The sequence below is a fragment of the Neovison vison genome, chromosome 3 (assembly GCF_020171115.1).
Source record: "Neovison vison isolate M4711 chromosome 3, ASM_NN_V1, whole genome shotgun sequence".
Lineage (NCBI taxonomy): Eukaryota > Metazoa > Chordata > Mammalia > Carnivora > Mustelidae > Neogale > Neogale vison.
This window is the reverse complement of record NC_058093.1, coordinates 125,848,445-125,873,946: the sequence shown is the minus strand read 5'-3', so window position 1 is coordinate 125,873,946 and position 25,502 is coordinate 125,848,445. Positions and strand designations below refer to the sequence as shown.

General features: G+C 56.0%; 1 protein-coding gene across 4 annotated transcripts in view; it reads right to left on the bottom strand.

Annotated features, from left to right (window-relative positions):
- LOC122902800 (myelin basic protein) overlaps nucleotides 1-25,502 on the bottom strand; it is a 104,316-nt gene that overhangs the window by 56,118 nt on the left and 22,696 nt on the right. For all 4 annotated transcript variants that reach the window (XM_044242788.1, XM_044242791.1, XM_044242789.1 and 1 more), the window contains exon 3: nucleotides 9,158-9,245. In XM_044242788.1, the coding sequence (XP_044098723.1) occupies nucleotides 9,158-9,245 (88 nt within the window). The remainder of the gene's footprint in view (nucleotides 1-9,157; nucleotides 9,246-25,502) is intronic.

The window sequence follows — 25,502 nt, the reverse complement described above, 5'->3', positions numbered from 1 at the left end:
AATGGCTCAAATGCACCGAGTCCACCTAACAAAACATTCCAGTTAGGACGTGCCTGAATGACCTCGACTTCACTAGCTGCTGAAGAAGACGTGCGAGTCTGTAGCCCTCCGACCTCCCGGGAGCCCACGTCTCTAACTGCCTCTGATCTCCTAGGAGCACGCGTCTCTAACTGCCTCTGCCCTCCAGAATGCTCGAGTCTCTCACGGCCTCCGACCTCCGGAGCAACAACCTCAAACCTCTGGGACCCTGCCACATTCATCACCTCAATTAGCAGCCCACCTGCCACCACCATCACTGGTACAGAGAGTCACCTGCCAGACAGCCGGGGAACCACTTCTCTGGGTCCGGGCACGGATGGGTTGGTTTGGGAGGCCCAGCAGGGACACGCCACTCAGAGCAAGAAGCCTGGCCTGAAGCAAGGACCTGCCTTCCATTCGACCCTCTCGTGTGTGCGAGGAACGGAGCTGCAGGGCGGACCGGGAGGACAGGACCACGGACAGCCCTCCTGACACAAGACACGTCGCAGTTCCAAAAAGAAAACCGGGCAGAACACAACTGCAAAGTGGAGTTCGGTGACGGCCGTGGTGTGCACGGGAGGGGTCGGGCTGCGTGACGGGAAGTGCCAGCTGGGAGTTTGGTTGTATTTGGCCCGCGGCGCTGCTAGACCCAGAGCGTACCGTGCTGTTCTATTTTCCTTCCTAAGCACGTCATTTCTTCAGTTTAAAAAATACCAACAGTATCGCCCTTGGCGGAGGCGAGGAAGCGGTTAGGCCTGCCCTGTATGGATTCATGGAGGAGACACGCAGCCCTTCCTCAGCGGAGAGGCGGAGGGAGGGTGAGGGCCACCCCCGAGCCACAGCAGCCGGGACAGGTGTGCGTGAGCGCCGCTCTGCCGGCCGGCGGGTCCCGTGCACAGGCCCCAGGCGTCTGGACCTGGTCCCGGGGGCGGAGGCTTCAGGAGGGGACGGCCCACCACTGCCCTGCGGCCCCCGAGTTCGCTCTGTGAGTTCCCGCGGCGCATGAGGCGGAGTGGACGACGGCAGCTTGACTCGGGGAGCAACGTGGCGCTGTCGGACGGGAGCCCGGGGCCGGCTGGCTCTGCAGAGCAGCGGGTCCCATGAAGGGGTCCACGCAGGGAGGGTCATGCCTCCCTGAGCCTCAGGCTGGGGCCGTTGCTGGCCACTGGCCGAAGCCCATCACAGTCGCCACTTGTGCGTTTGTAAGGTCTGTGTTCCCTCTTTGTTCTGGAAGTCTTTCAGTGTCCTATTGTGGCCCGGATGGCCTCAAGTGACTTGGAGCCACCGTTTCAGGGTGAAGGCCAGGCCCAGTGGGCTCGGCGCGGGCAGCACCGTCAGACCTCTGTGACTCCAGACACCCGGCAAGCTTGTCATTCCCCCCTGGAGTGAGCCTCCTTGGGACCAGAGTCCCCTCATGGGACGGGCTCTGCCAACGCGGGTTCCCGCAGGCGCCCCCTGGCCTCGCTCCGGTGCAGCCACTGACTCCTCACTGACCTCACCTGTGCAGGGTGTGGGGAGGTGCTGGGAACGTGCTCCCATGCCCGCCCTGGAGAAACCTCCCTCAGCCCTCCCGGATCCTGAGCACAGCGACTCTCCACTGCCTGAACTGGGGAGGAAAGAAGCCGCTGGCGGGAGCCTGCCAGGACGGCTGGGGGAGGGTGAGCCCCTCCCGGCGCAGGCACCTGTGTCTGCAGGGCCTTCCGCCCCTCGTCACAGTCGGGGAGGGGGGTTCCTACGGCGGGGGGCGTTCCGGAAGGTGGGGGCAGCCGCTCCCCATAGGGGCTGTGTGGACCAGGGTTCACCATTACAAGGAACTTACATGGAAAAACCACAGACCGTAGCCAAGGACAACCGTTTTTACGAAAACGCTGGAGTGAAGGCAGTCTTAGCAATTCCTAATGTCAAAGGACGAAAGAGACGCACAGACTTTCGGAGATATTTTGTCAGTGGGAAGAACGCTGACCCACACCCGCCTGCGCCCACGCACCCGTGCAAGCCCGCGCACACTCACGGGCACCGGGAGCCTGTGCGCCCACGTTCTGACGCTCATCACTTCCGTGCCGTCACTCGCTCATCAGCGGCCCCGAGCAGAGCTTCTCACGAGGACATGGCTCAGGCTGAGGACACACTGTCTGGGTGGCACAGCTCCCTGAACACGACAGTCTGCAAGTCTGCCTCAGAGGAGAGGAGAGGACAGGGCAGCAGCGGGGGTGGGGGCCCTCGGATCACGGTATGGCCACCAAATGCTCGGCAAGCAGACAGCGGCCACGTGGGGCTCCCCTTCCACTGGTGCCGGGGGGTGCAGACAACACCCCGTGGCAGTACTGGCGCACGGTGGGAGCCAAACTCCCGGCAGCAGGAGGCAGCATCTCCCCATCCTGGCTCCTGTCCTCTTGGCCAGAGATGGCCATGTGCCGGGCCTGGGGGCTGGGGTCACGGGACTATTTCTGGCCCATCGAGCCTCCTTGGAAGTGATGGACACTGTCTTCCTCCGGGGTATCTCACCCTCTGGCTGCCCACGCCCGTGCACCCCCTGCCCCGCGGCAGCAGCCTGGGTCCCTGAGTCACTGCTGAGGGAGACCTGCCTGACCTTGCTGGACTGTGACAGCGAGCCGGACATGGAGCTCTGAGATTCTGGTGCCTGTTGGGTGGGCGGGCGCCGTCCTCCTCTCCTGTCCTAACGCAGCTCTTTTCTAAGTAGGCTGGTCAGGAGAGACCTCACCGAGGAGACATTTGGGCACAAACTGAAGGGGCGGCAGGCTTGCCACCCAGATGTCGGGGGAAGAGTGTTCCAGAAGGGGGGCACAGCCCGTGCAAAGGCCTGGCGCTCCAGGAAGAGAGAACAGGGGGGCGAGGGAGACAGGGGAGTGTAGGAGGTGCCATCAGAGCTGCCTCGGCCCTCAGGGACCTACGGACTGTGGCCAGGGTGGCGGGGCTCTGGGCAGGGAGGGGTGTGCACGGGGCTGTGGGCTCTGGGATGGCCTTGAGACGGACGCAGGGGCAGGGGTCTGGATAGAAGCAGGAGCCAGAGGGGCTCCTGGAATCATCCAGGTGAGTGCCGGTAAGGACGTGGACCACGGCGGTGCGTGGGTCAGTGGGTGAGTGCCTATTCCATAGCCAGACAAGCCTGCTAGGGTCCCCGGAGCATTAGAGATGATCACTGCCTCCGGAAGAACCCCGGCAACACCCCTCCCTGTGGTCCACGTGGCGGGGACAGAGAGGCTCCGGGCTGCCGAACGGGTCAGCTATCTCTGGACACTGGCCTTCTTCGTCTCTCCCAGGACCCCCACGTACTATTAAATATCATGTTTCTCTGCAGACTATTCGAGGTGGGATGGGTTTCCCTGCAGAGGCCAGACTTTCCAGGACAGGCCTGCCTGGGTGAAGACAGCGGGTGGACGCGCACACGGCCCCTGCCTCCTTCCCAATAAGCTCCACCCGGGGCCACTTTTCTCGATGGCGTGTACGCCTCACAATGACCCGGAGGTCGGTTGTTAGCACCCCCACTTGCACGGGACACCTGACGCTGGATGTCCTCCCAGAGGTCTGGAGCCCACACGCCGAGTCACTCGGGGATACGGCCTCACCTAAGTAACCGAGGGCCGGGATGTTTGTCCAACAGCTCATGGCGGGTGCGGGGGGTGGGGGTGCTGCCCCACAGAACCAGACTTCCCACGGCCCTGAGCACCCTCACTCACTGCAGGGGCCCTCAGGCACTGCCCCCGCCCCCCGGGCCACCTGGCGGGTAGCAGCTATTGACCAGGAAGGAGTCCGCCACCAGAAAGCAAAGAGGGGCACCCCCAGGGGCTGCCTGGTAACTACAAGGAGGCAGTGCAAATCCTGGCAGGTGTGTGTGGCTTTCAAAGATCAAAGTAGCAATTCAGAGGCAGGCGAAGCACAGAACAGCATGTCTCCCGGCGCCCCCGTGTTAACGTATCTGTCAGACAGAGACATGAAAGCTGCTTCCGTCCTCCAAGGGCCCCCCACGGTTGTGTCCTGGGGGCGCTCAGGGCAGCGCCCGGAGCAGGAGCTACAGTCCGGTCTCTGTGGCCTTCTGGCCTCTGTCCTGGCCAGCAGACGCTCATCTCTACATGGTGAGGAGGGGTCAGACCAGCGGCTGTGACTCTGCGATTTCTATCTGCCCCAAAGACACACTCCATATTGATTCTGTCGCTGGCCTAGATGTGAGCGACCGCTCGGGCAGCAATCAAGCCATCATTAGCAATAAATTAAAGTCAGCATCCACGAGTCGCAAGAGCAGGCCGCCGAAAGCCATTCTTGGAGGGCGCTGATGACCTTGACAGAGGGACAGTTAACGAGAGGTCCACAGGAAAGCACAGGGTGGGTCGCTGGCCTTCAATTATTACTGAGGGGAGACAGAATTCTGTTATCATCATGACTGTTTCTTACTAATTTTGTAGTTTAGTCTAGTAATCAGGATTGATCAAATAGAAATAATATCGGAAATAGCATCTCAAAAAGATCTCCTCATGGAAAGCTCCTGGAAACAAAAAAAAGCAAAGTTTTTTTTCTCAATGCTGTACGAAAATTCCCAGGGGGTCTGTCTGTGGCAGAGAGTACTTTCCAGACGTGGCAGAGCAGTTCCTCCCGCCCCTCCCCATCCAGAGGGGCGTCCACACCCCAGTCCCTGGCAGGGTTCGAGGGGTGTGCACAGCCACGCAGGACAGCAACGAGGTGAGGCCACAAGTGGGACATGTGCCTCACCCAGTGCCAAGGTGGGAAGAAGCCCAGTGCCCAGTTTATTGTAATTTTCCTAGGAAACTAGTCACCACAGCTGCCAGGAAAGTGCCCTGCCGTGACGGACACCCCATGGTGTCTGTGATAAAACCTGAAACGAGAAAAGATCTTACAACTGGCTAAGCACAGCTGGGCATCCTCGGACGACCGCATGCAGACCCCCTCGGCCGGTCCCCGTGGGGGACAGGGACGGGGTGCCGTACAGGTGCACATTTGCAAACCTGCTGGTTCACTCTGGGAGGTTCTAGCTCCCCTGCTTACCTGGGAGGAGACCAAGACACGAGAGATGAGGGCACGGGCAGACGAACACAGCTAACACGCAGCTGCACTGCCTCCCACGTACAAGGAGACACTGAACACACGGACTGGGTCTCATTTTCCACCGGAGCCGCTGGGACTCTCCAGGTCAAACTATTAGCAACCGCCGTATGGTTCCCGTGTGTGGTCGTTCCTAACTCGACCTCGACTGTATGCTTTCCATGTTTTACTGTCTGCGTGTTCGTGTGAGCTAACTGAAGCTTTGTGAGATGAAGGCACGCATATACACACGTTTATACTTAAGAGATTGTTCTTGTATAAGCGTCAGTGTTGCCAGGATGAATACTTGCTTGCTGAACACTAGACATAGATAATTCCAACTCCGTTATTTGAGCGCTGAGCTGGTGAAGGTTTTCCCCGTGAAGCTCCACAGGAGTCTGTCCCTACAGGCCGTGTGCGCCTCACTTAGCCATGGGCGCCGTTACGCACCGGGGCAGGGAGGCGAGGTTCCCATGACCCTGGGGTCCTGCAGCTGGGATCAAGCTCACCGGATGTGCTGGGTACTCATCCCTTCTGCTCTGACTCTGGAGATGTGGGTCGTGTCTAGAAGGAGCCATGCTCATTTGGAAAGAGCAGGGGTGCCCTCTTTTGGGGATTTTGCTCCTTTGTCACTGTAATTTAGGGACAGGCTTCTGCTGACCTCAACTGCCTCACCTGCCCTTGTTTTGTGGCTAGTGGACTCTGGACTGAGGGATGGTGACCGTTCTGCCTTCCTTGCTGACTGCTTTACAAATGGTGAGGATCGTGTACGACACACGTGTGGGTGCATGGTGGAAAACAAACAAACAAAAAAGCTCAGTAACTGGCCAACCACAAAATGGCCTGGTTCCCCAAAGCTCAGACAAGACACAGCTCTCTAGGCTACCGTGTTTTCTTCCTCTTTGGGTAACCAGGCAAACAGTCCTAAGTATAACCACACACTGTCAGGAAAAAACATTACAGGAGGAGACGCAGAAGTGTGCTCGAATGAGTGAGTCATTTAGATGAAGAATGATCCTTCACTGGGATTTTCCCATGAAATGAAAAGGTAAAAGTCTTCAGGGCATTGCCAAGTACATGGCTGGCTCTGGCCTTCACGGAGGCTGGGGAAGCGTGGCTGGTTTTAGTCGTGCGCTCTGTGACTGTCCGCCGGCAGCTCCATGTACCTGCCAGTAGTCTGCCCCTGGCCGTGACCTCCCAGCCCCTCTGATTCCGTCCCTAAGCCAGGACTCTGACCACCTGTGGGACGACAGACTTTCCTGACATTCAGAGACCTTGAGGACCTGGATCCTGTAGAGATGTGTCAGGTAAAGAATAAGGTCCATGAGTCTGACCCGTGGACAACGTGATTGCCAGGAGCTTCAAGATTATTGCCACCTGGTTGCTCATGACTCAGGGTTCATAGAACATGGAGAGGCATGGGGGTTTTTTATGGTACTTGGGGAAGTTTTGTCTAGTCAGGGAAATGGGAGGCGGCTGCTGACTTCATCTGGACTGACATTCGCACAGCGCCGCTTCATAATTTTAAAAAAAGCTCAGATACATCTTCCAAGATTAGGCAGCCACAATCGACAGCCAAGATCCACAGATTCTTTTTCCCTCGTCACTCTGCCCCTTTGGACTGGGTTTCTGGATTCTAGGACAGCATCAGGAGTGGGGGATTATCCCAAGTTCAAGAACAGATGCCCGCAGTCCTGCAGGAACTCCTGGTCTGCATTAGTCAGGCCTCCATGGGAGCCGGCCACCCGCGCTCAGGGTCACGTGCTGTCAGGTGGCCACACCTCACACCTCCCCGCTTCTGTGACTCGGCCTGGATTCAGGGTCAGCTGCCCGTGTCATGAAGGTGACCATTAGGGCTTGTTTCCTGACCGCGTGAGGGCTGCACACCAGGACCCCCACGTAAGTGTGCCCAGTGCTGTGGCCAGGGAAGTCACAGGGAACGACCCAGGCGGCGCCTGCTTGTGCCGCTATACCCCTACTCGTATGGCCTCCGCATTTTCAATACTGAGAAGAGTCACAGATTACTCATGGGACAAACACAGGTTCGTGCCAAGATGGAAACGGGAGCACAGTCACCCGTATGCACGGCTCCGTCCCCAGCCTGAGTATCCACTGGGAGGGCCGGAAAGGCCGACTTCGGAAAATCAAGCCGTGCTTGCGACTTAGGGAAACACGTATCACAGAAGACCCCTCTTGCCTGGCACTATGTCACAAGTGCGTATGCACACGTGTGCAGAGTGTGTCTAAAAGGACAGGGGGACAGACACTGTTGTGAACGGGCCCAAACACACGTAACCAGGGGAATAATGAGGAAGATGATGTTTGCTTTAAAGTAAGTAAGCTTAGCCAGCATCCTTCGAGAAGGTACCCTTGTCATACAGGAAACCTAGAATTGGACATTTTTATTCTGTCGTTTGCTTTTATGTGTTTAATATACATACGGAGTTGGAATATGGGAGCAGAGAGGGCGTCTAGGGAAAGAGCTTTGCAGATGGACTTGATGGACATCATGGACACTCAGATGCTCCATTCAGTTCTGCAGACCGCCTTCCCGCTGCATTCAGAGATCCCGCGGTGGCCTCTGGCCTCGTGTACTGGCCGCTCCTCCCCTCTGGTCCTCTGACCTTGAGGGATGGGGGTCCCGCTACGGTAAGGCAGCGGACAACACTCGGGTATCACCTCCCCCTGCCCCCCCGCCCACCAAGTTCTCAGGAAAACCAACGTGCAGATGGTGTGACCAGCGGAATGCCGATTCCTCTCGCACGGACCCCACTGGTTTCCATAAACTGGTCTGCATTGTTGTCAGCCTCTGCGCCTCTGGGTTATGCTGAGTTTCATGACAGTTTAAGATGTCGAGGGAGTGGGCAGTGGTACTTCTGTCACTGCCGTTTACTCCGGACGGAATCATAGAAGAGAAGGGATTTTTGAAAGACAGCAAACAAATCGGAGATAGGAAAGTGGGACGGCTTTTCCTGCCAGGGAACTGAAAGTACCGAGAAACACCTTCCTCAAGTAAGCAGCGACCAGGCTAGGGAGTGTGGCGAGGAGGCCTGTCGGCCGTGGGCGTCACAATCTGCAGGCACGAGACACTGCCCAAGGGACACTCCCTCTGGTAGCCAGAAAACCGCTCCCTTTCCCTCTGATAGCCCAGCGAGCCCCCTTGGTCTGGGCAAGCTCCAAGCTGCCCCTTTGTTCCTACGGCTGTGGGGGTTCTTGGAGGAGAACAGAGCAAGGCACGCGACAGATCTGCGTTGCGTCTCGCTCAGCCGCGAGATCGTGGCAGTCATAGTGTACCACAGTCCCATGGGAAAGGTAATTTTCTTTTCTTTCTTTTTTTTTTTTTATATTTTATTTATTTATTTGACAGAGATCACAAGTAGGCAGAGAGGCAGACAGAGAGGGGAGAAAGCAGACCCCCTGCAGAGCAGAGAGCCCGTTGCGGGGCTTAGTCCCAGGACCCTGAGATCATGACCTGAGCCAAAGGCAGAGGCTTTAAGCCACTGAGCCACCCAGGTGCCCAGGAAAGGTAATTTTCTTAATGTTAAAATCAAACGAGAAGGCATTGGTTCTTTCTCGGAGGAGAGGGAAGCATAAATGTGGTTGAGTCGTGCCTGCCAGCGGGTTCCACAAAAAAGTAAACTTTTACAGAAAACGGTTATTTTCAACACCTCCTGAGTCATTCTTTGTGGTTGAAATATCTAGGCTCTGGGACAGTCTCACTTCCTCTAATTCTGTTTTATAGGCCCCGTTAGGTTTTCCACTCACAGTGGTCAAATAAGCAGAGAAATACTGTACAGCTCGGCTACACCTGGAAAGTCTCTGGAGTCTACGTACGAGACGGCACAAAGCATAGGAACAGGAACTAGACGGCGACAGCTGTCACTGGCCACCTGCTTGGTCATGTCGGGGAGGACAGATGGCAGGAGGCTGACCAAGGGGACTTACCCATATTCCTACGGCCTCTGCACTTTCAATACTGAGAACAGATTCACAGATTACTCATGCGACTAAAAACTTAAAACGTTCCCCAAATGCATACATCTGGGGAAAATGCAGCCCGGCCTCCGGTTTCCCGGCCACATACCGAACACCTCGTTGTCTTCCGAGGCCTCCCGGGAGAGCTGGCGCACGTCCTTCTTCTTGTCAGACTCTCCTGCGCTGCTCTCTCCGTCCTGGAAACAAAACAGAACAAGACCCTCTCTTGAGATCCGGACCTTTGTCAATGAGATGGTTGTGATACCCTTTTCTTCTTAGAAAATTCGCAGTTAATCACGGTCCCCTGCTCCGCGCCCGGCTGTGAGGGTCTCCGGGTGCGGGTGGCCTTTCTGCGGAGGCTTGAGCTCCTGCCTCTTTTCTGCCTGGGCTGCAAGCACTCTCTGGGCCGTGGATTATTTTCGTACAAAAGAAACGGGGTAGCACCTGGGATGAAGGGCACTGGCCGGTCATCATGCCTGTGCTCTGGGAGCCGAACCTCCTGGTCCCGTTTGCGGTGCAGCAGGTGGATGCATGGGAAGGTGCTGACTCTGAACCCGCCTTCCTTAAATCCCAATCTCGGCTGCCTGGAAGCCAGGCAGGGCAGCCCTGGTGCCAGAAGGGGCCCTTTTGGGGGCAGAAATCCATGCTGATGTCCCCACGGCGCCCGGAGGCCACAGAGGAGGGGTCAGGTGCCACCACGGGGCTGGGCTGCCCTCTGGCCTCCCTTCTCCTCTGTCATGGAGCCCTACCGGCTGCACCAGGCGCACGTTTGTTTTAAGTTTATATGTTAAGGTTATAGGGTAGATGAGATGTTAGTTTCTTCTTATTTGTTTACTCAATTGTATCTCATTAGTGTGACATGAAACGCAAGGGCAAAAGGCCCTGCCCAGGGCACAGCAGAAAGGACTGCCCCTTCCTCCGCATGTCCCTGCCAACCGCTGCATGTCTGCACCCCTCCATGTCTCCGCGCCCCCCCGGCATCTCTGTGCCCCCAGCATCTCTGTGCCCCCGGCATCTCTGTGCCCCGGCATCTCCGTGCCCCCCCGCATCTCTGTGCCCCCAGCATCTCTGTGCCCCCAGCATCTCTGTGCCCCCTGCATCCCCGTGTTCCCCCCGCATCTCCACGCCCCCCCCGGCAGGTCCGCATCTCCGCCACCCAGCACCCCGTTGGGCCTCCCTGCACGCACTGCTCTGAGTCTTGCTTTGGTCGGAAACAGGGAGCGCTTGCGGGGGCCCCACGCGGCCCACACGGCACCATCTGACCTGCCCTCGTGGCCACAGCGCGCCCCGCACTTGGGTTACTCCCGCGAGCACGGCACCACGCTCTTGCCCGTGACCGCTGACCTGGTCTGCGAGTCTCTCAGTTACGACCAGCACCGCGGGAGCTCACGGGCCACAGGCACAAGGGCACATGCCCAGATGCTGGCTCCCCTTGGCCTCTCTCTGGCCTCCACCCTTCTCCGAGTCACTTTTCCCCAGTGTCTCTCGTTCCCTGAGTCTCCAGCTGGGACCGAGAGAAGGTATCGCTCCCGCTGTGCGTTCTCCTTCTGAAGAGCGGGACAGGCTCCGTCACCAGGGCCGTAAGTTGGGGAGCCAGACTGCTTGGGAGCAAACTCAGGCTTGGCTTTTGTTTATTAGCTGTGTGACATTGGACAAGTCACTTGACCTCTCTGTGTGCTTGGGCTCCCTTTCCTACAAAGGAGAGGAAATAGTGACATTGTATGGTTGTGTGCTGTGGTGGTAACGGGGGTTAGGAAAGTTAGTATTTGCGCGCACTCTGGACACACTAGGCACACAGGAACTGCTCGATGGCTGTTTGTTAAGTAAAAATGGAAACTCTGGGGGAAAAGGTGACAATCCTCCCTTCTGCCTTGGCGCTGGCACCTAGCTGCCTCCTCCCCTGGCTTTGACCTGCTCGGCTTCCCCGCTACCCTCCGTAAGGGACTCCCGTCCTTCACTGTCAGATCTCTGGGAGGCTGGAGGGGGGGCACGTGGCGCCAAGGGCCGGTGCCAGCTGCAGGGGGGCTCTTGGGGTCGAGCTGGACTGGCGCCATCTTGGGGACACTGCCCACCCCGGGCCCCCCCTGCACAGGGGGACCAGATGCCTGCTGAGGGGTGGGGTGCGTGCAGGGAGAGAGATGCTCCTCGTGAAACCAGCGGGAGGTCCCCTGAGCCAGGAATGCCCGTCTCTGGACTCGCCCCTCCCTCCCAGGTCCCGGGGCTTTGAGGGGGCTTTGCTGCTTGCAACAGAAGCCGTCTTGACGAACAGGAGTCGTCTCGTGAGGAAGCCATCAACTCTTACTCCGTCAGTGGAAAGTCTGATTCAGACCAAGACAGGTTCCCAGGTCGGGACAAGCACATGCAGGCAGCCAGCACGTGGGAGAGAAGGCGAGGCCCAGGCGGCAGGGGACCTCGGTGGCCCTGGGGAGGCCGAGGACAGCCTTCCGATTCACAGCAGCAGCTTTCTGGTCCCCGACCCCCAGGTCCCTCTGGAAGCCTGAACGGGGAACATCCCCCCAACCAACGTTTGTCATCTCGTTCCCACAAGTAAATTCGAGCCAGCGTCATGAGGCGTGTCGGTAACTAACGCCGGTACGTGGGGGGGTCTGCTGTCACCGGCTGGCCAGTAAACTAGCTTGGTGGTTGCCGAGCTGAGATCCAACGGTCTCACCAGTAACTACTAACAGAGACCAGCGCGCTCCGGGTCACAGCGACTGAAGAGGTAACAGCGGGACAGGAATGAGACGGCATTTTCTAGCGTATTGACAACACTCAGGAAAAAGCAACTTCCAGTGTCGGGGGTTCGGGGAAACAGGAAGTCTCCAGGAACCGGAATAAACGTTCACAGCCTCTTCTGTGGGACAGAGGACAACAGAGCCAAGCTGACCCTCTGCCTGGAACTGCCCTCCCAGCCTCCTGCCCTCAGGGGCCAGGCGGGGCAGAGGGTGGGGGAAGGTATGTGGGAGCGAGGACCGCACCCTGCCGGGCCCCTCAGCTCCCCCTCCTCCCCGGGGGGGGGGGGTCTGAGCCCCTCCCCACTGCAGACCCCCACGGACTCACTCCTCTCTCCCCATCACCTGCAAAGTGTCTGAGAACAGGGACCTTGCCTTATAGCCCTCTGTCCCCAGACCTCGCCACGCCTGACACGCAGCAGGTGCCAAAGAGAAAGCCGTTCAACTGTTGTATTTAAAATGGGTAACTTCTGCTTTGGCAGGGGAAGCCAACGTGGCTGACCATGTATTTTTCCGTATCTCCCTATTTAGTTCTGGAGGAGAGCAAAACCTGAACAGAGAACACTTCTGGACCGACTGTCCCATCAGCTGGAGGTTCATGTCCCGCGTCCTGGTGTCACGGCCCACTTTGAGGCTGACCTCAATGTCCTGTTCTTCACTTAGTGCAAAACAAGGATTACTGGAGAAGCAACGCCCTACATTTTAGCTGCCGTTTTTATTCACTGCAGGTGCATTCTGTCAAGCATCAACATCTAAAATCAGGTTCTCCCTACGGTCCGTGGTGACTCCCAGTAAGAAATGGTGACACCTTCATCCTGGGGTAAAATTCCAAAGGGTCTCAGAGATGAGAGCAAAAGCTTGATATTTAAAGTGAATCACACCGCCGTCAGTGACCGGAGGTCGATGACACAGTCACACAACCTCGCCATCTCTGCACTACCATAGTGAGGCGACAAGATGCCGGCACCGCACCCGGCGTGGGCTGCTCCCCCGCCGCAGCCCCGCGCCCGCCGTCTCTTCCTTGCAGGGGCCCCAGGGGGACGTGTGGATGCGTGGGGACAGACGGGCCCTCCTCCCACCTCCTGAGAGATGAGCCCGCAGAGTGCGCAGAAAGGACACGTTGCCCTGAGACATCCACTGACTAATTTCTGTCCAAACAGCAAGTTTGTTCTGAGACCTGATGCTGCTGCTCCTCCACAAACAGAAAGTCCTTCCTTATGTGTAACACCTTTCCAATAAACAAAATGCCCAGAAGCAAAACAAACATGGTCAAGGTGATGTGTGTCAAACATAATGGAATTTTCACGGTCAGGATATAGGAGCTTCCTGTAAATGACAAAACACAGAACACGCAGCCAAGCCAAGAGGGTCAGTCCCTGTGACCGGGGACCCAGACGGTCACGGCGTGTGTGACTGCCAGTGTCTGAACGTGTTTCAAGAAACTGTGGGACTCTCCAAACTCAAATGTGGGAGTCTTATCTGGTTTGAGTTCCCTGATTGTGTTCTATTCACTCACTCAAGTTCACGGCGCTGGAATGCAGTCCTCTAGCGGACGTGGTTCACCTCCACCAGCCCCGACACCATCACAGCACTGGGGGCCACACCTGAGCCTCTGCCTCCTGCACCCCCATGTGGGGAAGGCAGCAGCTGTTCTGCTCCTGGTCCAGTCTGGGGCTTCCTGGGACATGCCCAGGACCCACCTGGCTCAGCACCTTCCCGGGAAGGCAGCTCTGTGCGCCGGGAGAGGGGTCGGCTGCATGGATGGAGCCTGCCGGAGCTAGAGATGACGAGGGGATTGTCACACAGCGGTGGTCGGCATCTCTGCCCGGGTGACCCGCAGCCCAGGACCACTGTGCTTCCCCGCTGCGGGCTTCCCAGTGGGCAGAAAGACGTCACATGGTCCCCACACACTCAGAGTTGGTGACAAAGATCCATGGACCAAGGTCCCTGGGCCTCGGATGAGCAGGTGAGCAGAGCACTTTGGGGAACAGCAGCATCCCTGACCCTACACCACGGGACCACGTGCTGCGCGGGCAGGTGACTGAGCCTTCAGAAAGGGAGGACGGCTGGGGACAGGGCCCGGGCGGGGGCGGAGAGCGTGGCGATCCCTGGTCCAGGGCTCGGGATGCAGAGACCATGCGCGAGTCAGCGGCTGACTGCCGGCGACCCAGCGCGTCTGCAGGAAGCAGGACGGACTCGGACAGAAACTTGCTCCCTCCCGCTCTTGTATTTTCTTTAAGAGGCAAAACATTCTTCCGGCTCTCACAATCAACCCAGGCCCTGTGCGGGCTGGCTGTGTAGACGTGCAGTTCCAGCCCTTCAGGTATGTCTCCAAGAGGCAACTGCCACCAGCACAGGGGGCAGCAGGCCACTGACGAGGTCCTGCCCAGCCACGCGGTCCGGGGCAAGCGGCTCTCCATGCACTAGTGCCCACGGAGCGAGGACCAGATCACCACTGTCTCGTGTGGGTACAGAAATCCTGCTGTTCTCGTTAGGGAGAGGGGGTGACACATGCGTTTGAAACCATGAAGTATGGAAGTATCCGCACAGGAAAGATTTCCGAGCATGAGGGTGTGGATGTGAGAGTGTGTGTGCATGTGTGTGTGAGTGAGTGTGAATGTGTGTGTGAATGTGAGAGAGAGTGTGTGTATGTGTGTCTATGTCTGCCTGTGCGTGCGGCGGGGCGGGGGGTAATATAAACAGTTCTTATAAACCTTGCAGTAATTACTCAGCATTTTTGGTTTGTTTCTTAAAAATAAAAGGATCAGGGGCACCTGGGTGACTCAGTGGGTTAAGCCTCTGCCTTCGGCTCAGGTCATGATCTCAGGGTCCTGGGATCAAGCCCCGCATCGGGCTCTCTGCTCAGCAGGGAGCCTGCTTCCTCCTCTCTCTCTGCCTGCCTCTCTGCCTACTTGTGATCTCTCTCTGTCAAATAAATAAATAAAATAGTTTAAAAAAAATAAAAGGATCGTCCTTACTCTTGCTCTAGGCTGGGTTTGGATAAATAACAGATACTAGCAAAACACAGTGAGCTTTCAGGGTCAAAGTAAAGACCATGAAGAAAGATGAAAACTTGAGTCATGGCCCATCTCAAAGGCATGTCCCTTCTTGCGCAGAATCAGAGCAGAATGGGGATATCAAAGCAGAAGGGCAGGTCTGAGTCTAGACCAGGGTCTCTCCATGTGACTTCCTTGACACTGGGCTGGGTCAGTGCTCGTGTGGGGTGCAGCTTTCCTGTGCGTTGTGGGACGTTTCGCAGCATCTCCTGCCTCTACCCACGAGATGCTCATGGTACCCTGCTGCTGACAACCAGGAATGTCCCCAGACACTGAAAAAATGTCCCTGTTGGGAGAAAGGAGTCACTCCTAGTTGAGAGCCACTGTTCTAGACAAAGGGAAGTATTTGAGAGGGAGCAGTAATGACAAATCCATTCGCTAATGTGTTTGCTACCAATAAATTCTTTATAAAAATACTTTTTAAGTCACCAAAACTCTTTTGAGTTTAATTTGAGAGGAGGGACAACATGACCAGAATAGAGACCTGAAGGTGAGAATCAGATTTAATTTAGATCAAGTGCCCCAGTGTCAGCAGCTCTTAGATAGGAGACCAGAGCACAGCCACAAAGATGTAACAAACTAGACTTCATCAGAATTTAAAACTGGGCTGAAACTGATGCCATCAAGAAAGTAAAACAACAACCTAGAGGGAGAAAATACTTTCAAATCATCTGTCTGATAAGGAACCAGTGTCCAGAATATGTAAAGAGCACCTATAATTCAACAACAAAAAGACAAAACACCCAATTTCTAAAAAATGGGCGAGATTTTGAATAATTTCTCTACAGAAGACATGCAAACGGTCAATAAACACAAGAAAAGGTGCCCCCCCCCATTATCCACTAGGATGGATGCAAGCAAAAAGAAGGACAACGGCCACTGCTGATCAGGGTATGCAGAAGCTGAAGCCCCGCCACTGCTCTAAGGGGTGCAGCCACCGAGCAAGACAGTTGACTGTAGAGTTACCTCGTGACTCATCCAATCCACTAGCAGTGTCCGTGGGAAAAGGACACGCACGTCCACACAAAACTCGCCTGGGGGTGTTCACGGCAGCACATTCCTAACACCACGTGGGGGAAGCAACCCCAACGCCCGCTGGTGACAGAGCGGGCAAGAGAGTGCAGCGTCTTCCGGCGGCGGAACCTATTCGTTAACAACGGGCACCTCCCCGTGGACGAGCCTGGGGAACGCCGTCCTATGAAAGCAGCTGGTGGCCAAACGCCGCGGGGCACAGTGACACAGACACGTCCGTGAATTGTCCGGAGCAGCCAACACTAGAGGGACTGGAAGATGCTGGTCCTGGGGCCCGGGGGTAGGGGTAGGGGGACGGGCAGGGAGTGCAAGCGGGTGCCGTGTCTCTTTGGAGGTGACGAATGGGTTACAGAATCAGGCCGTGGTGCCAGCTGCACGACCCTGTGAATACGCTAGAACGTCCCAAGTCGTGCACCTGAGACGAGTGAACGTTATGATGCGTGACTTCGCCTCAACAGAGCTGTTTGTTAAAGAACAACAACATGGCCCAGGTAGCCAGGACCCGGTGAAGCCCGGGCAAGGAGCCCTTCCTCCCAGTAGCTGTCTCGTCCGGTGTGGGGATCCCATGGGACTCAGCACCAAGATCCCAGATTGGTTTCTGAAATGTGGGGAATGAAAATTTTGGAAGAATTCATTCTAATTCCTAGGCTGGTTAGTTCTCCATCGGGTGACAGTGACTAACCTGAATGAATTTATGAACAGAGGCACCGAAAAGGCTTTTGTCCGATCCTGCGGAGCCCAGAAGGACAGAACAATGATGTGACCTCTCCACGACGTGTGAGGTCAAAGCCAGGGCTCCTCTCCCGGACCCGTCCGTCGGAATGGCATCCGGAAAACACAGCGAGCCTTTCTGATGACATGAGTACATGAAAATCCAGGTTTTGCTTTTTAAATCAAGAGCGTGTCCACGCAGAAACTCGTACGTGAGCTCTTGCCCCCAGCAGAGGTCCTGCAGCCCTAAGACAGCAGGAAGCTCGGGCGGACACAGGACGCCTCCGCGCCGCAAAGGCAGCCCGAGAGAAAGACCGCACGTCACGTGACTGTATTCACGTGAAATGTCCAGATCAGGGGGACCCAGGGACGGAAGAGACTCATGGTGGCCGAGGGCCGGGGCACAGAGGCTGAGGGGAAAACAGCACCCGCGCTTTCTGGGGTGAGGTCAGTATCTACAACTGTTGAGACTGTGCCGTGTGTGTGCAAACCTGCTGAAAACCGCCGGCCCGTGGGCTCTCAGGGAGTGAGCCGCCCGGCCTGGGACTCGCAGCTCCAGAAAGCGCGTCTGAGAAGCCTTCAGAGGTCAGCGCGCAGGCGGCTCCCAGGGGAAGGTCCCGGCGTCACGGCAAGAGACCTACAGCTCCGAATTCAAGGCAGTTCACGGAGCGGACGCTTCCGGAGCGGCTCGTGTAACGACTCAGTGTTCACACCACCGTCTCTGCCAAGACCGCGTTGTAGTGTAATTAGGACTGCGGTGCTTTTCAAATAACGACGGCAAAGACATGAGCTCAGAGCTCGATTTAAGGGCTGACTTTGAAAGTCGCAGCAAAACAAGTATTAACTTGTGTCACGGTAAAGCTGTTTATCGAGGCCCGTTGCGTAACCGGACATACTGGCTTCTATTTTAGGAACACAAATATCTTGGCATTTTTTTCCTGGAAGCTACTGCTCTATCCGCTGGTCCAGTCTTAACTAAGGAGAGTCACATAAGGAAGGGTGTGAGGGGGAGGGGCAGACAGGGACAGGGAGAGAGAGGCTGGCCGTTGAGGGCAGCTCCCAGAGTCATCGGTAGTGAACTATGCACTCAGTTAAAATGCACTCAAGGTAATTCAGGTAACTAAGACATTCATTCAGCTCAAAAGGATCAGTTACATTCCTGAGAGCGGAAGAAGGGGACGGAAAACTCAGACCCTCTTAGTTTGAAGCTGAATAGGCTTCCTTTAGTTTTATGTCATAAAACATAGGGGTCCTAGTTAACTCCCCTAAACATGGGACCCTACTGGGGCCCGCACGCGCTCCTGTATTGGCCTGCTGGATGCGGATATGGTGGAGGGCAGCGAGGGCTAACAGTCCTGTCTTCCTGACTGTGCCCCGCAGCCCTGTGTCGCTCAGCCCCCTTGCTGGCGAGCGGTCGTGTGGGAATGGTCTGCCTCACAGGGCTGTGGGCATCCACGGCCCCTGGGAAACCTGCTCCACGGTCCGGCCCTCGGCTGGCAGAGTCCACACCATCAACTGCCATCATTTATTTTATAAACCTTTATCTCCTATTTTCCATACCTTAGGAAAGGTGGAAGCAAAGTCATTCTAAGTAAAAAGCAGGTTTTAATGAGCATATTAATGCAGTAAGAAAAAAGAGACGGATCACCCCCACCCACCCACCCAAGAACCTGCATTTTGGCACCTTTGCTCTAAGGGAACAAGCTGGCACTGCCCATGGAATCACTGCTTGTCTCTGCAGATGCTCTGTTCAAAGCCGGACGCCGCTGTGCCCGCGACCCGGGCGCAGACTTGCCCCAGAGTGCTCTCAGGGCTGCAGGAACGAAGCCAGCCGCCTCCTGCCTCTCCTCATCCAGCACCAAGATGAGTCACGTACTCCGTGATGAGAGCAAGTCCTCTTCGAGAATTTACGTGCACAGGGGCTGAGAGGTGCAATCACCGGGCGCAGTATGACGGATCCCTCATTCGGAAAAGGCACGTTCAGGAGAAATTTTGTTTTTCAAGACACAGACCTTCTCTTGTTTCATAATTCAGGATAAAATTAAGTCAGAGTGTAGTCAGATAAAGATAAGAGTTACAAAAATATTTTGAAACCTCTTTATGGAGCAGGTAACTCACCCTACCAGGTCACGTGGCGGCGGAGCCACCCAGGACGGGAGTCGAGCGGACGGCGTTCTCCGGGGTGCAGGAAGCAATGCTTCTGCCCCGAGCACTGCAGAAACCGGGACTTAAAAAGAGCACCCTCTGTCTCCTTGCGTCCAGACCACAGTTACAGGCTCAGGAACAAAAACATAAAAACCAAGTTCGGTTTTCTTTTAAACGCTGAAGACTTGACAAGAAAAGCATGAAATGCAATGTTCCTAAACAGTAACTAAATATTCTGCATCCCAGCAATGAAATGATGAGACTCCGTGTATTAGAAATGGCTCATCAGAAGGAAGTATTTATTAATGCTCTTGGAATAGCGCACAAATCTCGTTATACCTCACTTTGAAATGCACGGCAATAAACCACTTTTTAAAAGAACTGGGTGGCTCAGTTGGTTGGGCGGCTGCCTTCGGCTCGGGTCATGATCCCAGCGTCCTGGGATCGAGTCCCGCATCGGGCTCGTTGCTCAGCGGGGAGCCTGCTTCTCCCTCTGCCTCTGCCTGCCTCTCTGTCTGCCTGTGCTCGCTCTCTCTCCCTCTCTCTCTGACAAATAAATAAATAAAATCTTTAAAAAAAAAATAAAAGAACTAAAATGGTCCTAACGTAGAACAGAAGGGCAAAAAAAGATTTTGCATTCAATTTATTTAATCTGGTGTGTGAGGGGTGGTCCCTATAGCTCTTTTAATAATTTGATACAAAAAGAAGAAACCCCAAGACCCGTGATTCTGGATGCAAAGCACACTCAGTTCCACAGCCGTTGCCAGTGAGAACCAGGAGTGTCTCACGCACGATCTGGAGGGGAGAGGGGCACCACCAGCCCAGCACCCTTGGTGTCAGGGGACGGAGCGGCAGGACAGCAAAGGCAGGAGCCCAGCATTCAGCAGACGCGCCTCAGATGCCCGTTCCTGATGGCCTTGCTTCGCACCGACAAGGATGCGTATATTTGCTCCTGCCATTTCCTTCCATTTCTTCCTCCCTGAGATGAGCCTGGGCCAGACTGCACCCTGTCAGGCCAAGGGCTCCCGAGTGCTGGCAGTGTCTGACAGCATCCCTGCAGGGGAACAGGAACAGGGTGTGCAGGGGCGGGGGCAGGGGAGGGGTCCCTCCTGCCCTCGGTGCTGGGGTCCCCAGAGGGGTGGCTGCCGGGGGCCGCAGGCAGACAGAGTTCTGGAGTCGAAACTGTCATCTTTATTTATTTTTTAAGATTTTATTTATTTATTTGACAGAGAGAGATCACAAGTAGGCAGAGAGGCAGGCAGAGAGAGAGAGAGAGAGGGAAGCAGGTTCCCTGCTGAGCAGAGAGCCGGATGCTGGGCTCGATCCCAGGACCCTGAGATCATGACCTGAGCCAAAAGCAGAGGCTCAACCCACTGAGCCACCCAGGTGCCCTGAAACTGTCATCTTTAAACGAAGCATCTGCCTTCAGCTCAGGGTCTTAGGATTGAGCCCCACATTGGGCTCCCTGCTCAGCCGGGAGCCTGCTTCCCCCGCTCCACCTCCATGTGCTTGCTGCCCTCTCTTGTTATTTCTCTCTGTCAAGTAAATAAAATCTTCAAAAAAAAAATTTAAAAAGCGTCTTTCTAAAAAAAAAAACCATACACACATACAAAAAAAACACCAAATAAAAATAAATAAATAAATACATTTGACTTTGAGTGCAGAACGGCACCCCTACCTCCTAGCACAGAACCTGGGGGACAGCAGGGCCCAACAAGCAGACAAAGGGGAGGCCCAAACCGGCGCGGTCGCTCGGCCGTCAGGGCTGGCTGGACGCCCCAGCCCCTCTCTTGGGTGAGGAAACCAGCTCAGAGTGGATGCTGGAGTCTCAGGCAAAGCCCCTGGGAGAAACACAAGGAACCCAGCCTTGGGGGTGGGCAGCTGCACAAGGACAGTGAGACGGCAGCTGCGAGTGGGGGTCCCGGCTGAGGCCAGGGCCAGCGAGAGTGGGGGAGGGGAGGTCTGCCTGCCCAGACGAGGGCAGCAGGTGCAAGGTGGCCCACGCAGGGGGCAGGAGAGGACGGCCTGGCTGGAGGGAGAGAACGTGCAGGCTGTGCTGGCAGGGCCTCTGCGCCAACACATCCGACAACAACACTGGAGCTCGCCTTTGCTCTGAACTTGGACACGCTGGTATTTTAAGTGTCTTACCGCAATTAGGAGGCAGCACACACCTCTATGAATAACCGCGTTGCCGTAATCCTACGGTGCCACGTGTGGCTAATGTCATTACCGACTCGCCTCACTTCCTTCCTTACGACTTGAGCTTGGTTACAAACACCTTGTGCTGAAGCGTGATTAAGAACGCACTCAATGAGAGTCTGTTTTGTGAGCATCAAAAGCCGCAGAAACATAAAAATGAATTTTAACTAGGCTTTTCTTTAACGATATGATAATTAAATTAATGAAGGCACCAAGTTACCAATTAGGAGAACGACACGTTACGATCCCCCAAGTGCAGAGCAGAGCAGGAGAAGGCGTGCGCGCAGCCGCCGCGCGCGTCCCCCGGAGTCTGGGGCCGGCGGGCTCGGAACATCGCACGCGCACCCTCAGAAAGACGATTTTACACAAACACAGTCCAGCACAGAAAATCTCTGGCTTCCAAATTTAAACTTCAAAAACCACACCGCTAAAGTCACAAGTGAGAAAAGACAGGAGACATTCTAAAGCCGGACTGTTCAGTTTCGTGTCGTTGAAAGGACTGTAAGAGGATTGTACTGAACACCAAGAGGCCCTTCTCCTTCCTCTTAAGAAGCTGGGGGCTTCCTGCGAAAGGACAGGCTCTTCCCTGTCAGCGACCACACCGAAGCCCTCTGGAGGCGCAGGGACGCAGCGGCGCTCCGGAGCCCCCGTGCGGGCTGACAAGCGGCGCTCGGCCAGCGGCGGAGCGAGCGCCCGTGACGACGGCAGGGCCAGCTGGGGGGTGGTGACCACAGGACCTCTCACGCCTCCCAGAGCGGCCGCCCCGTCCGAGAGCCGCCGACATCACCAACGGCCCACGCAGGACTCTCCGCCCAACCATCCCCGAGATCTCGTTCTCAGCCGGTGTAAATCCAGCACGGAACCTGAACACCGGTTCCTGCGCCACACGCCGTCAGGAGCGCGCTGCTTCCTCCTTACACACCCGCCGACGGCGAGATCTCGGACTCCCCCGCCCGCCGGACCCCCCGCCCCGGCTCTCTCACCAGAGCCGAGCCTCACGCACCTGGGCGCGGAGTAAATCGGGAACAACACAGAAAGAAGTCAGAAACGAGTTGAGAAAGCCCTGTGCGTCCAGCTGAGAACAAGACGAGACACAGTCTGGTCTCATGGGAGCCCCGGGCTCCTGTCTCAGGACATGGGCTGGCCCAAAGCTCAGGGAGGTAACCCGTGACGACAGAGAGAAGGCAGGGCTGTGGGCCGGGGCCTCTGGTGCACAGTCTGCCCTTAGTTTTGACAAAGAATCATTTTACTGCTACATTGTTTCTACTTAATAACTTGTGTTAAAATATCGCTTACACCTAACAGCTGCTGTGGCCCGAAGATAGCAGCGGCAAACTGTGGCCACAGTTTCTGATGGAGACTAACTTTGCAAAAGAGCCTTTGGGAGCCTCAAGAGCCAGAACATGAGCATCTCTCGGGGTCAAGCCCAGAATGCAAAGCGGGAGCCATAGGGATCCTGAGCCTGAGCCCGAGGCCCCAGTGTGGCTGAGGGAACGGGTCCTGCACAGTGCGGTGCATGGCCACGTCTGAGGTAAGGGGGGCCAGGAGGGGGCTAAGCACGTGTGATCACGCGCGCGTGCGCGCGTGCACACACACACACACACACACACACACACACACACGGCCTGGCCTGTGGACCCCACGCAGGTTTATGCTGCCTGGGGCACTGCTTCATAACCAGCCCAGTGTTTTATGACGGGGTGTTGACGGGTGGCTTTGTTCCTTGTTACTAATTACACCTTATTTATGTCTTTAGTAATCACGTGTGTTTGTAGACTTGTTGCCGCCCCAACTGACAAAGGTGTGAACGTTCTCCTGTATCAGATGAAACAAACTAACCACTTCTATTCCTTAAGCATCAGAATCCAGCTTAGGGTCCTGTCTCCACACAGAACTGTGACGAGGGACTGTCTTTCAGTTGGTCCTAAGGGCAGAAGCAATGCTGACTCAGCACGTTCTGGGCTCTGCTGGAACGTAAAGCTTAGGCGGACGGTTTTCTAATGTCAGTAACAAATTCGGCATCTCGGGACGCCTTGAGGGGCTCCGTCAGTGAAGCCTCTGCCTTCGGCTCAGGTCATGATCCCAGAGTCCGGGATCGAGTCCCACACTGGGCTCTCTGCTCAGCGGGGAGCCTGTTTCTCCCTCTGTCCCTCACCCTGCTTGTGCTTGCTCTGTTTTTTTCTCTCTCTCTCTGACAAATAATAAAATCTTAAAAAAAAAAAAAAATCCCACATCTCGAACAGAAATGTCACCAGCATCCCTAGCGGCAGGCGCTGTGGCCGAACCCCCCGGGGACAAACCCCGGCTGGTGGGTTCAATGTGTTCCGCCTTCAGAGGCGGCCCTGGTTGTCATCAAGCATGACTGGACAAAACCCAACTGTGAAAAGGTGCTTCACGTTACCTTCTGCAACCTGTTCTCAAGTCAGCACAGGCCCGCTCAAGAGGTTTCCAGAAGTGAAATAAGAAGGTTATCGACTATGACAGGTTTCAGAATGTTTCTTTCCGAGGGCGTGTTTTCCACATTATTTTATTTCTCCTTTTCAGGCGCTCGCTGCAGTTCTCCCGGGATGAGTCAACCGCAGCGTGCATTAAACCCCGAAGCCGGCCGTCCGCACGCGAGCTGTTGTACGTGCGCGGGGCTGAGCTCTGTCCCGGGCGGAGCACGGGGGACACAGAGCCTCGTGCTGAGCGGGGAGGGGCGTGTGGGAGCACGCGCACCGGCGGCCGAAGCGGAGAGCGTCCTGGCGCCCTCCTGGGCAATTTCTGGTATTAGTGTGCGTCCCTGCTTCTCCAAGGATTTCACTCTGTATCCAGCTGGAGCTTCTGCATGAAACTCAATGACTCTGAGAAAGACCAGAGTTCTTTTCATAGACACAATGGGTCGATGCTTGGTAGGATTTCAGGAGGTCTGAGAACCAAGGTGACCCGGACGGAGGACGCAGGAGGCCGCGCTGCCCCTCCATACGCATGGCTATTGACGTCTAAAGTATTTAAAGTTCAGTAAGATTTAAAATTTGGTTCTTCAGGGACTCTAGCCACCGATCACCTGCTTCTTGGCCACCTGTGTCGGGAAGGTCGTCCCATGGTCCACAGTGGGGGCGGAGAGGACTGCTTTACGGTGTGTGTGTGCGCGCGTGCCCACGAGTGTGAGCTAGAGAGACCCAGACAGGCCGGGGATACAGAGTGAATTCTGGAACGCTGCAGAAGACACGCTACCAAGGACGCCCGCCGGAACCCCACTAAGGAATAACTCCACGTGGCTGGGTGTTTCTCAGTCTGGTACAGGCCTGCGAGCATGTACCTTCCACTTTCCAGATCCCTAAGCTTTAAACAGGTATGATTCACTTAAGAACGACCTGAGTTCTCAAAAAGCTTTCTTTATGCGACCTGCCCAAGAAAACAAAAATTACACACATATGGGTCTAACAGCAGCCCAGGTGCCACAAGCCCATCAGAAAGGTAAGTACTTCCGGGTGAATTCGGCACCCAGCGGCCCCCACAGCCCGCCACACGATGCTGCAGGCTGGGATCGGGGTGACTGCAGGAAGTGGCTTTCTCCGTAAGCCCACTTCCCATTCTGCGAAACAGCTGTGGTGACAGCGTCACTTCGCATCAGAAGTGTAGGAGGATGTGTGGCATCGGGAGGAAACAGCGCCACAGCGTCTGAAAGGCTTGGGCTCGGTCCCACCATGCCCTTCTCCCCATGGCACGGACAGCATCCTGCCGGGGTTTGCAGGCCGTCACCTGGCCCAGGGCTGGCAGAGGGCGGGGTCCCCTGGGCACACTCCCCCATGGGCTGTGCGGGGAGGGGACGCTGAGGACACAGCTGCCAGCAGAGCTCGCATGAGCTGGGCCTTCAGTGAACCTAATTTCTGTGGGGAGGAGAGATGACAGCAGGGGGCCTCTCCCCCTAATGATGGCTTCAAACAGGATGACTTCCCACTCCCAGGCTGCTGCGGCCAGAAGAAAGGCTTCTAAATTGGGGAAAAGACCCAGCAGTGTCCCACAGCTGGGATGCGTTGCAGGATGTAGGACTTTGTCAAGGAAAGGCCTTAAGGAATCACCCCGCGGATGGACAAGGGCGGCCCCCGCACAGCTGGGCTGTCAGTCCTTTCAGAAGAGACGGATTCTCCCACCAAAGCGAAGACAGTCCACACAGGACGGGAAGTGCTGTGTATCTGCAAACCAGCGTCTCGTTTCTCAGAGTGTTGTTCATGTACCGTCTGGAGGGTCTCGTCAAGCGAGCGCATTTTAATGATGATTAAAGACACAGATGCCTTTCTGGGGGATGTGGTTATCCCTGGAGAGGCAACGTGCTGGTGCGTACTGCCCGCGTCTGGGTGTGCTCGGCTCCGAAGAACGGCGGGGAGAACTGATCAGTCTGACTGGAAACCAGACGGAGAAGTCACTCCCCACCGCAAGGTTCAGGCGTGAACCTACACTTTGCAGGTGCTCAGATTTTGGTTTTCAGTGTGGTATATTTTTCCTTAAGCCAATGAAACAGAAACATCCAGAAACATGGGAAACTTGTGAGCCAGGTACAGTGGCAGGGAAATGCAGTCCCACGCTGAGTGAACCC